Raw genomic sequence first — 12772 nt, 5'->3', positions numbered from 1 at the left:
AATTAAAAACATACAAAAAATAATGAAAAATTGGCTGTAAAAACATGACAAATTAGGTGCTAGAATAGGCCAAATACTACCAAAAACAAATATCAACTAAACAAGATAAATGCAAATATTAAAACTATAAATGAAACAAAAACAACAAAAACAAGAGACGTAAACTTTTTCGTAGAACAAAAGTTGCTCAAAATGTCAAGGGAAAAATTTAAAAAATCGAAAAAAATTGGGCAGCAAAGGGTTAACTCTTAGAAAAATCAAGTTCATCGATTTGATTTCTTTGAGATTGTGTATCTCAGAAACAAATTGCTCGATTTGAAAGTTTCAGAGAGAAAATTGTACAAAATTTTCTTGAAAAGAAACCAAAATAAATTGAAAATGCAGTCCTAAAATTAGCTTTCACCTGAAAACGGTACATTTTGTTAACAAAATTGCTTCAACAATTTTTGTCCACTTTTACGTTTTTTTTCTTCAAAAAAATCATATCTCCTAAACCAGATGAATAATATGACCGGCCCCAGAATTGTATGGACATTTGTATAGAAAAACGAATTATGCAATTGTGCTTCTTTTGACATATGGAATGCATGGTGCATGGCAAAGTTTCATCCAAATCAAAAAAATGAAAAGCTAAAAATCGTGAAAAAAAATTGCGAAAACGTTGAGAACTACTCTTAATATTTAAAAAAAAAACTTATGAAAACTTGTTTTGAGCAATTACCGCTACACTTCTTCACTAACGCTCCACAAGTGAACGGCCCATGCCTCTTCCGATTTACGCCAAAACTCTCATTTGCGCAAAAATCTCAAATTCGCTCAAACTCCGAATTAACGCCCTCCCTTCATGGTGCTATTCAACACGATTTGCAGCACCAATTCAAGAAGTGTAGTCTCCTGTTGCACCAATGTAAAATATATAAAAACGAAGTTGACTTTATATCTGTCGGCCGGTACTAGACCAACCACTGTCTTCCTTTTAACTACAAGGACTTCGCCGCCCTATTTGAGTAAGGCACAGAGCGACGGCGCCGGATACCCATATTTACACTTAGAATTTTAGAGCGTCCGCCGCGGGATTCGAACCAGCAAAATATATGTAAAATATACCAAAGTATTATTTATTGAGTTTAAAGATTGACTGTTAGCGCCCTTTCGCAATCTAAACAAGCACCCCATGCGCCCCTTTCGAGAAAACCCTCCCCTTTCGAAAATCCTGTGCACGGCCCTGTACGAGATCAATTCGAACCGAAGGTAAAACTGTGTTGTATAGGTACATAAAAGTTGCCTTCTGGAGGGAAAAACTGGGCAGGGTGAGGTGAGCAGTAACTACTGGTGGAAAATTGGACAAGTCACGTCGAGGGGAACCAACCCAAAATTGATACAGACTCGATTTCTGTGAATTTGAGGGTGCGCTTTTCCAGGCACAAACTCACAAATTGTTGTCTGATGTGGAGTGGTGAAGTGGGTGGCAGGGAAAATGGTGGAACGGTTTGTTGCCACAGGCTGGCTCGTTTTCTCGGGCCCAATGAAGCGATAAAGAAATAAGTAATTTATTGAATTTGCTCTTCTGAATCGTCTGCCCGCCAGGGGTATTGTTGTTCGGTGCTCGTTCGTTCTATGCAGGGACAGTGGGAACGGAACGAAACACTGAATTGGATTCTGTCGATCAGGACTCTTGTCGTTGAGGGCTGCTTCTTGGGAGTTGGCCAAGGAGAGTGAACACGAGGGATGTTTGTTATGATAAAAATCTTCTTTATTTAATTTTATCAAATTTCAAAGTATTTGGAAATTTGCATTGACTTATTTGATTTTTTATGAATTTAGAGGAATTTCTTAAGCTCAACTGTACAACAAATGAGGAAATTATCTGGTATCATAACAAACAACTAATTACCCCTGTTCGCTTCATTCGTTCGTACAAATATATTCAACAACATTTAATTATTCAAGTGTTTCCTCCCCCTAAACCCAACACAAACGTTTTACCATACAACAAGAATCACAGGCTGCATGTCCTCCGTCAGGACGTCAAACAAATTAAATTTCAAATCACTCGTTCCCCCCCACCAAACCAAAAACCAAACCGAACCGACATCAACACCGAGCTCGTGGAAGGGTCGAACGCCGTGCTATCCCGAGCTAGGCCGGTGGCCAAAACTTTCCCTTCGCATCGCAAACAAGCACATAAATCTTAATTAATTTGGCCCATTTTCCGCCCTGCGCCGCCACTCGTTTTTCTCATTTTCTTCCCGGCCTTCCCCGCCTCAAAATCGAAAACTCACCACCTTCTTTTCTCTCTCTCTTACTTTCCAGATTGAAGCTAGAATGTGATAAACTCGCCAGCGAGAAAACAGAAATGCAGCGACATTATGTCATGGTAAGTTCCAACTTTGTAATTGTTCTTTTTACCGAGGAAAAACAGTGTCCCCCGCTCCACTCCGGGCAATCATCGTCCTTGTCGTGCAGTTGGGGGGGGGGAGGAGTTCAGGGGGGCGTCCCGATACCGAAACATTTATACGACTCATTCTTCTCAATTGCTTTATTTTATTAGTGTCCTTCTCCTTCGCTTTTTGCACCGGACCGCACCCGGAACGTTCAGACAACACTCCGGATGCCAGCAAATAATAGGAGAAGGGGGGCGTCTCTTTCGACTGGGGTGGTTCTTAGATAATTTTGTAGTTTTAAAATAGATTCCTGTAAGGTTATCTTAAAAAATAATAAGATCACTTATTATTTTTATTCCCATTTCATTTAACACAGCTAAGAAAAATGACATTTCAGACATAGAATTCATGTGGTTTCTTCTACATTTTCAAAAATAATTTAAAAATTTTGTTTGTTTAATTTATGAAGATTAAGTCTGTCTAATAAATCTAATGAAAAAAACTTTTTGTTCCTCTTTCCTGATTCTGGAAACAAAAATCCAAAGCATTGTTTTTTTATTTGTTACGTCAAACATTTATAAGAATTTTGGGTTATTGATCCCCAGACTATTGAAACAATTATTTGTGGTTTGTAAATTTCTCGGGAATTCCACAAATACAAGCAGTAGAATACATTTTCCTACCTTTTTGGCATCAATGTTTTGAAATCATAAAAAAATAATAATTAGGGAACCTGATTTGATTCTATTCATTTCAATCTACTGTTTATATTGAACTTATCAGCTTATCTGTAAATTTATTTTCAAGGTTTAATTCAGATAAAATTTATTTCTGAAGCAACTACTAGAAATATTGCTTGCTTATATATTGAGCAACAAAAATTACGCTGTTATGGAATAAATATTAGCTATTTTATTTGTAACAACCTATTGTAAAATTTTTTTGTTATACCATTTGAAAACAAGATATTTACTTCTTTTGGCCAAGGTCAAAATTTAGATTTGTTCAAATTCAAATTTATTCATTCAAATTCATTTATTCAAATAATTCAAAATTTAAAAAAAGGGTTGTGCGAGAAGAATTTGTTTAAATTTGTATATCGTTCAATTTCATCCACTTTTACACTTTGAAATTATTTTAATCTGTTTAATTTATTAATGAAATAAATGAAACCATGAAAAATCATTAAAAAACAATATCATATCATATGAATATTGCCCAAAGAATGCAACCATATTTCAAAAACTCGCTTCAAATACTTAAAAACTTTAAGTTGTGATTTCATGAAATAGTGTTTCAAGTAAAAAGCACTAGAAATTCGATTTTTAAGGCAAATTCAATGATTATCTTTTTTTTTCAAGTTGTAAATACTTAATCTGGAATACATTATTTGTCATGAAAAAAAATATTTTGCATGATTTTTTATTCACTTCCACTTTATGGTCACTGAGACAAATTTAAAAGCAATTTTATGGCTGCACTGTCCAAACACTTTAATTTAAAAAATACATCGCAACCAAAAATACTAATATATTTTTTTTATATGGCACGATTTGAAAGACAGCAAAAAAAAAATATAAAACTTATGTATTTTCTCAATGTTGCACGATTTTCAAGCCAACAATTGATCCTCACACAAATTTCGACGATTAATGTTGCTGTTCTATACAATTTTGTTGCAAAATATTAATCAGAAACAGAATCAGAATAATTTATTCACAAATGTCTAAACTACATTTTAGTCACATCACAGTACTTTTGATTTAATATCATGTTGGTTCAACGTGAAATTGCTAACAAGTTTTTTGATTACAGTAATTTAATAGAGAGGGAAATTGCAGAAAATAACTTTTTTAGTTCCAATTATAATATTTACTTTTTAAATTAATGTTATTTCAATGTTAAATTAACAGTTCTTTGAAATATTTCATAAGTTCGTCTCACTCGTTTTTTATCTTTCCATCATTAATTGCTAGATGATTATATTCTCCTTTATTATTATAAAATCAAATAAATAACCCTCCTACCCATTCCCGTTCCTCAATCCCAAATTGTCCAATTCCACTTCCATCCTAAAAATATAATATCTGCCAAATTTACACAAACACACCACACCTAACTGATTCGGAGCGTTTGGTACGGTATGTCCAAGCATCCTTCCTCCCCTGTAGATTCTGTGAAATGTGATCCGTTCACATTTCATCCTCTCTGCGGTAAACACAACGCAGTAGGGCTGGCCGCTTTGATTTTTGTATTATATTTTCGGGTCTTCTCGGATGTAATGCAATTATGAAAATGACAAGAAAAGTGCTTGGGGCGTAATCTAATCACAAGACTTTCCAGCATACTTTCAATGAGCTGGGTGCGTTTGTGTTAGATTAGATTAGATTAGATAAGATTAGATTAGATTAGATTAGATTAGATAAGATTAGATAAGATTAGATTAGATTAGATAAGTTCGTCTCCCTCGTTTTATCTTATATTTAACATTTTTTAAATTTTACAATATCGCAATCAAAATTATGTGAAAAAAAATATCAAGCCGTAGTCTTAACATTTGAGTGAAAAAAGTGTTTTGAAATACATTTTACACTAGTTCAGTTGTTTTGTAATCAAAACTTTCAAAAAAATTGAGGGGGTACCAAAAACTTTTATTAATATTTGTAACGGCCTTAACGATATCGCTTAAATTTCTAGAAAAAAATTAAGAATTTTTAATGGATTATCTTAATGATTTTTAAGGCTTTTGGATCGGTGAAAACTCGTGTTAAATCATATTTTTTTTTATTTAAAGGATAAAAATAACTCATTTTTTAACTTTTAATATAAATAATTATTTACATTATAATTTTGTTCGCATGAAAATGTTTTTTTTTTGCCTTAAGATAAAGAATTTTCAATAAATTCAATTTGTATATTTGTTTAAATTTTTTTATTTTATTTTATTTTTTCAATCTTAAAATATGAAACATTCGTAAAATTTTCCGATCTTTTCGAAAAAAATATTTTCAAAATTTTTAAACCAAGACTAACATTTTAAAAGGGCCAAACATTCAATATTACGTCCTTTTAAAATGTTAGTCTTGATTTAAAAATTTTGAAAATATTTTTTTCGAAAAGATCGGAAAATTTAACATTGAAAATCGGACCATAAGTTGCTGAGATATCGACATTAGAAAATGGACTTGGAAATCATCATGTTTCCTGTTTTTAAACCTTTGCATGGCAATATCTCAGCAACTAAGGGTCGTATCAACAAAGTTCAAAAATGCAAAATATAGATAAATTTCTCAGCTTTTCAAAAATATTTTTTTCAAACATGTGCACTAATTTAAAAAAATGAAAAAATGCGACTATCTTCAAAAAAGTCACATAAAAATGGATTTAACTTAAAATTGTGCACTTTATCAAAATTTCACTCAAGTACTTTTTGATTGCAAAATTGATTTAACATCGAAAAATGAAGTTGAAAAATTTTTGCGACCAATTTTTCGATTTTTTGAAAAAATCAGTATTGATTCAAAAAATTATAAGGCCGATGCAAATATTAAAAAAAGTTTTTGTCCCTCGGCCCTGGCCGAGGTCAAGGGGGGTCAAAAAAATAAAAAAATATAAAAATTTAAATAACAAGCCATAGTCTTCACATTTAAATGAAAAAAGTGTTTTAAAATGCATTTTGCACTAGTTCAGTTGTTTTGCTATCATTAGTTTTCAAAAAATCTAAGATCTGACAAAAACAAAAATTGTATCGAAAAAAAGGTTTTGCATCGAAAATTTTTCAAAAAATCTTAAGATTTTTTAATAAACCCAAACATGCTAAAAATGATTTTAAACGCAGAAGAATGTATTTTAATTTGATTTCAGCTGGTTGCACTTGAATTTTCATTGAAATTTTGAAGTTTATTTTAAAAATATTTTTTTTGCCCCCTGATTTTTCGGGCCAATTTTGAAGGGGGGGGGGGGGGGGGTGACAAAAACTTTTAAAAATATTTGTACCAGCCTAACTCGATCAAAGATTTTTTGCACAACCTGAAAATTTCTGAAAAGTTGACATTTGATGTCCTTTTAAACATATCAAAAAATAAAAAAAATTAAAAAAACACTATGTTTTTTTTTTGCAAATCAAGTTTTAGTGACAAAAAGTTAAATAAAAAATCACCAATTTTTTTTTACCTTGTATCATTTTTTTTCAGTGTAGTCCGTATCCATACCTACAACTTTGCCGAAGACACCAAATCGATCAAAATATTCCTTCAAAAGATACAGATTTTTGAATTTTCTTACATCATTTTTGTATGGCCAGCTGTCAAATTTGTATGGAAAATTATATGGACAAACTAATGATGCAAAATGGCTTCTTTGGGCATACCGAAGGCACCAAAAAAGTTTCAGTCGGATAAAAAAATACAAAAATTAAAATTGAAAAAAAGACCGATTTCGCAGAGAATTGCTCAAATGCAAGTAAAGTATGTAAATTAAAAGAAAATATTTGTTTCAAATCTGTAGAAACCTATTTTTTGTATTTTCCAATGATAAATTACTATCCATTTCAATCAAAATGGGAGACGTTTTGATCCTTTTTTTTCAAAATAATTACTTTAGATAAGGAACATGATATACTTTTATACGAAGCTTTATAAAATTATTTTGAATTGTACTATTAGCTATATCACATTCTCAGTATTAATGTATTTATGTGATAATTTTTGGGATTATTTTTATGATGGTCATTATTACAAGACCTAAAGTGAAATTGTAATGGACTGAATTAAAAAAAAATAAATTGAAATGTTTTAAAATGTCTAAGCAAATTTGAGCTTTTCTTTGCAAACAGTAACCCTAGCTCTCCAAACGGGGAAACACCCCACCACAAGTAGTAGCAACTTCTCCAGCCAACATTTCCAATCTCAACCAGAATCCGACCGCCAAAGTCCTCCTCCTCTTCCCCCCTACTCACTCCACCCATCGCCGACAGGAAAACATTAACTGACTGACTACTCTTCTGACGATGACGACAATCTCTCGAACCTCCCTCGTCTTTCCCGAGCAGAAGGGCAAGAATAAAACTGTCTGCCTGTGTCTGTACGTGTGTCTTTTATTTGCTCCAGCGCAGCATCCCTCGTCCCCCCACTCGAAGTCATTATCATTCCACCCAACCCGTCCCACAAAAAAAAGAAAAGCTGCTCTCTGGCAAACTCAATCAGATCAAGTTTTCCCTTTTCGCCCTCGTCCTCACCACCTTTTCAACACATTCAGCCAACATCATCCCCAATCAGTTGAATTCTCCTTCTTTTTTCTCACTCTCGTTGTGTTTCTTTTGTCCTGCTCTCGCGTGAGCGTGTCAACGCTCTCTCCCTCTCCCTCTCTCTCCGGCAGAATTCTGGCAGCAAACAAACAAACCCTTAATCGTCCTCGTTCGCACTTGTGTGCCAGCAAAAACACACACAAACACACACACACACAGCATGGGGAGGGGGTCCTTTGGGGAGTTCTTTGGTAATTGGTATTCCAATCTGCCCCAGCTCGCTCGCTTGCTCTTTCGCGCACTCATTTATGGCTCTCTTTCTCGTCGTCCTACCCTCTTCGGCTCCCGCTCCTCGTTCATTGCGAGCAAACAATTTCATTTTATTATTTTATATTTATTATCAATTATCAGGCACATCCATATCGTTTCCTGGAGTGGAGCCGTGAACTTTTGTTGCAGGAAAAAGGGATGCTCCGTTTCTCTCTTGGAATTGTGTGTATGTGTGTTTTTTTTTTCTTTGAAAATGTGTGATACTAATTCTTTAATTGTTCAATTTAGTTCTGATTTCATGATCTGATTGTAACATTAAAATTATTTTTAGTTTTAACTGCGTTTAACTCATTTATCTACTATATTAAGCTTTTTCAAAGCATTTATAGAAAAAAATCAGAATGCATATAGTTTGAGTAAAATGAAAACACTTGTTTTCATGTTTAAAAAAAGAGTTTTGGACAACTTGAGCCGCGTTTACTATTGACAATGATTCAGTAACAATTTACTACATGAAATGATTATTTTTTTTATCGACAAATAATTGGTTCAAATTAACAGTATTGCATTTTTTTATAAGGTATCGTCATCACGGGTGACATTGGGTCTGATCCCAAGACCCAATATCACTCCTGATGACGGTCCCTAACATAGAATTGGAGTTCCTCACAAATATGATTAAGACATAATTACCAATGGATTTCAGGCTGGAATTGGAAAAAATCCTTAAAAATAAAACTTCTCAATAAAATGTTGCAACTTAAATGCAAGTTAAATTTTCACAACTAAAATTTAAAAATTATGTCAGACACCGAAAAATGACTTCAGAACAAACACAAGTTGGTACAAAACAGCATCTGTAAATTGTTTATAAAATTTTGCGATGGCCTTACTTAAAAATTAAAACAATGTTGGTCGCATTACATCTGGAGGTAGGTACATTTTGATGTCAGAAAAAATGTGTGATTCTACAACTTTTCAAGTATAATTCCACATAGTCATTCTAAATCACACAGAAAAAAAACATGGTAATATTACATCTGGGAAGGGGAACATCTTTTATGTCAGAGAAAAATGTGTAATTTTACCTCTGAAAATGTGTAATTTTACCACTTTTCTGTTGTAATGTCGGTTTTTCAGTCTGAATTGCGGTAAAATTACATCATAAAAGAGTTAATATTCAACCTTCCAAATTTACACAATTTTTAACTGTGCAGGACCAAAGTGGTCCGCGAGGTGATTTTTTGTGGCCTTCGGACCCGTTTTGATTATTCATGTAAAATGGCCCTTTTAACATGTTTAAATGCAGATTTTAACTTATTTTTGTTAATCTTATTTTTTGGTAACATAAAAGTAAAGGTTTCTTAATATTTGATGTCGATTATTCAATACAAATACTTTGTTCAAATATTTATCAATTTTACACGTTTGAATGTGAGTTAAAATAATAAGTTTCGTTAAAAAAAGTAGAAAACTTCAATTCATGTTGATTTACAAATCAAACCCACTTTTTTATGGACTGAGTCCAAACTTGTATTACACTAAAATACCGTCTACACAGTAATTTTTTTTGTCAATTAGGAAGGTGTAATTTTGGAAGGTTGGATATAACTTCTTTAATGATGTAATTTTACCACAATTTAGACAGAAAAAGTGACTTTTCACCAGAAAATTGATAAAATTACACATTTTTCTGACATTTAAGATGTACACCTTTCCAAATGGAAAATTACCAGGATTTTTTTTACTTTGTACTTAGGGAATCGAAATCATGACATTTGAATAAAGAATCTGAGTGGCTTATCAAAATTTATGGAAATTTTATTGAAATTGTAATTTTTTTTTGGAAATTACATTCACATAGAATTTTTATTACACAGCAAAAAATCCGATGGTAAAATCGCATGCAAAAGCATGCACATCACCTTCGGCAAAAAAGACATTTAATATTACACACTGAATGTACAATTTTTGTAAACACAAAAAAATTGCAACCGACGAGATTCAAACCAAGCACCAACTGTAAGGACTGGCGCCTTAGCCCGCTCGGCCATCAAACTGATGAAAATTGGAAAGGATGAACGCTACATATTTCAGGGTGGAATGTTATATAAAATTTCATAAAATAATGCAAACTTTATTTTTAAAAAAAATATACCCAGGCTTTTATATGCTACATGACTACTTTATTTGCTGTGAAGTTGAACTAAATTTAATCATCAAATTAAGCCGTTACAAACAGTTTTTAAAGTGAAAGGGATATTAGTATTTACATTTTGCTTTTTGCTGTTGGTTTCATTAAGGTGTTACATACATGTAAATCGACAAAAAAGTCAGAGGTTGGTGTGAGCATACACTTAATTTTGTTTAAAATATGTTTTCAGGGCTTAACAATGTACATTTTCATCCATTAACAAAATAAATATGAAGACATTTGAATGTACCATTGCCGAGATATAGCTGTTTTAAGTTAGCAGTTTCAGGAAAGGGTGCCACGATATCTCAACACTGCCTTAACCAAATCGGGTCAAAATTTTGGTTAAGACTCGTTAAACCGGTCCTGTGTGCATGACGAAGGCCGATTTTCAAAAAACTTATTTAAAAAAAAGATAAAAATATTTTTTTGCTTTTCATATAAAAAATCGTCAGTTTTTGATTTTTGTATTTTTTTGAAAGCAAGATTTCCAAATCGGGCTTCGTCATGCACACGGGATATGTCTCCAGAGTCTTCCCCCCGAATTTCAGCCAATTTGGTCCATCCCATCTCGAGATATCGTGGCACCCTTAAATCAACTCGGTGTTTAGAGAAAAACGCTCAGAAAGTTTGACCTTCCGCTTTGCGCACGGCAAAATTTTGAGCTTAAAATCGTCTCTAACTCAGTTTAATCATGTAATATCTTAATGAAACTTTCAGGAGTGATTGAAAATCATCTTTTTAGTGGAATAAACAAATTTTCTGTAATATGAAATTTTGTGATTTTCTACATGTATGCAACCCCTTAAATTTAAAACCAATTGATTGAAAGCTTTTTTGAACAAATTTGTTGGAAGATTGTCATTTTCTGTTTTTTTTTTTGCTGATTTTAGCGTGACGTACTTTTTGGATAATGCCTAACGTAATTTCATTTCTTGAATTAACAATTTTTATCATTTCACCCGCAATCTCATGTAAGTTTCAAATTTGGCCCACCACTCAAAAACTTTGGGCACTTCTGGTCTCAAGAAAGGTAATGTTACACCTTCCAAATTAACATTTTTTCACTGCACAGTTAAAAAAAATTATAGTTATATTACATCTGGGAAGAGGTACATCTTTTATGTCACAAAAAAGGTGTAATTTTACATGTGAAAATGTGTATTTTTTCCACTTTTCGGATGTAATGTGATATTTGCTAAACACTTAAGACTGTAAAATTGGCAAAACACTTGAATGGTGGTAAATTTACCATTTTTTAGAGGTTACACATATTTTTCTGATATAAAAGGTGTACCAACTCACAGATATAATATCACCATGATTTTTTACTGTGTAGGTAATTACACTTTGACCCCAACAATGTGTAAATAAATATCTTTGTTCACAGTTAAAACTAGTTTGAAATGCGGCGAGATTAACGTTAAAAGGTGTCAATTTCAAGAAAACAATGTAAATGGGCCAAAACCAAAGTATAAACAAACAGTCTTTCCTGCTTACGCCAGTGGATGTTTACATTTGGAACGAGCAGGACAGACTCTTTGTTTACATTTCGGCTTTAGCGTGAATGGGCCGTAATTTGAAATTTATTGCTTAATTTACTTCTTTTTCATGTCATTTTACCTAAATGTGTCAGCAATGGCATCAAAACAAAAAGACGATAATGTCTCCTTGCTGGTGTAGTTTTGCCAGATACCGGGTCTAAAAGATTTTGCGTCAATAAAATGTGTAATTTTGCCTCAGAAACTCGAAAAAAAAATAATATGCAAAAAAAAAGGTGAATTTACTCGATTATTGTTTCAACACAGCGTTTAACTCAACTTGTTTTAACTGCACACTGCACACATCGATTAAAATAAAATTAAAATTTTGAGGTCAAATATGCAAATAACATTTGCAAATAAATAAAAATAAAATTAATCAAGCTATTCATTATATTCTTTATGTTTGTTCGGGGGAAATTTTGACAAAAACTGTTTAGTTTGCGAGTTCAAAAGCTTGAAAAAAGTGTAAATTTACAGCATTTTATGTTTATTGTTTGCTTTTTATTTATTTTTCTGTAAAAGTTTTGAACAAATAGAAGAAAAAGTATCAAAACCATCAACTTTTCAAGAAAACCCACCCACAAGCCCCCAGTTGTTCAGCCTCACCTCAATCTCGATTCTCGCCAGCAAAACGACTTGTTAAACGATTCTATGGTGCTTGGGAAAACACGATAACACCCCTCAGGAGAGCAAACCCACCCACCCAACAGATTAGAGTTTTCTTTCAGCTCTCCAGCTCTCCTCACTCTCAATTAGAGCATTTGGCTGATACAGAGAAAAAAGGAGCAACCACCTTGGACTACACGTGCTGTGTTGATGTTCATCAGCTTTACGGTTCACACACACACACATACAAACATAAAGAGTTTGTGCTTGCTTTGGGTGGGTCTCTGTGTACAAGAGTGGGAAACCTCACATCAAATAAAGGTGAGCTCAGAAACGTTCACTCTCTTAGATTATGAGTACCTTATGTGGTCAGTGTTTAGTTTTCCGATCTAATCGCATTGATTGGCTTGAATTTGTTGCGCAATTCTCTGAGATTTCGGTCATTCGTTTTTTTTTGTAGTTTTTAATGCGGCTGAAACATTTTAAAAACCTAAGGTATGCCCAAAGAAGCCATTTTGCATCATTAAAT

General features: G+C 32.9%; 1 protein-coding gene across 15 annotated transcripts in view; it reads left to right on the top strand.

The window, feature by feature from the left end:
• Positions 1-12772, top strand: part of LOC6043265 (protein groucho) — a 384958-nt gene that overhangs the window by 199134 nt on the left and 173052 nt on the right. For all 15 annotated transcript variants that reach the window (XM_038265213.1, XM_038265218.1, XM_038265217.1 and 12 more), the window contains one exon: positions 2314-2377. In XM_038265213.1, coding sequence (XP_038121141.1) covers positions 2314-2377 — 64 coding nt within the window. The remainder of the gene's footprint in view (positions 1-2313; positions 2378-12772) is intronic.

Source organism: Culex quinquefasciatus, chromosome 3 (genome assembly GCF_015732765.1).
Source record: "Culex quinquefasciatus strain JHB chromosome 3, VPISU_Cqui_1.0_pri_paternal, whole genome shotgun sequence".
Taxonomy (NCBI): domain Eukaryota; kingdom Metazoa; phylum Arthropoda; class Insecta; order Diptera; family Culicidae; genus Culex; species Culex quinquefasciatus.
This window is presented reverse-complemented; position numbering and strand designations above follow the sequence as displayed.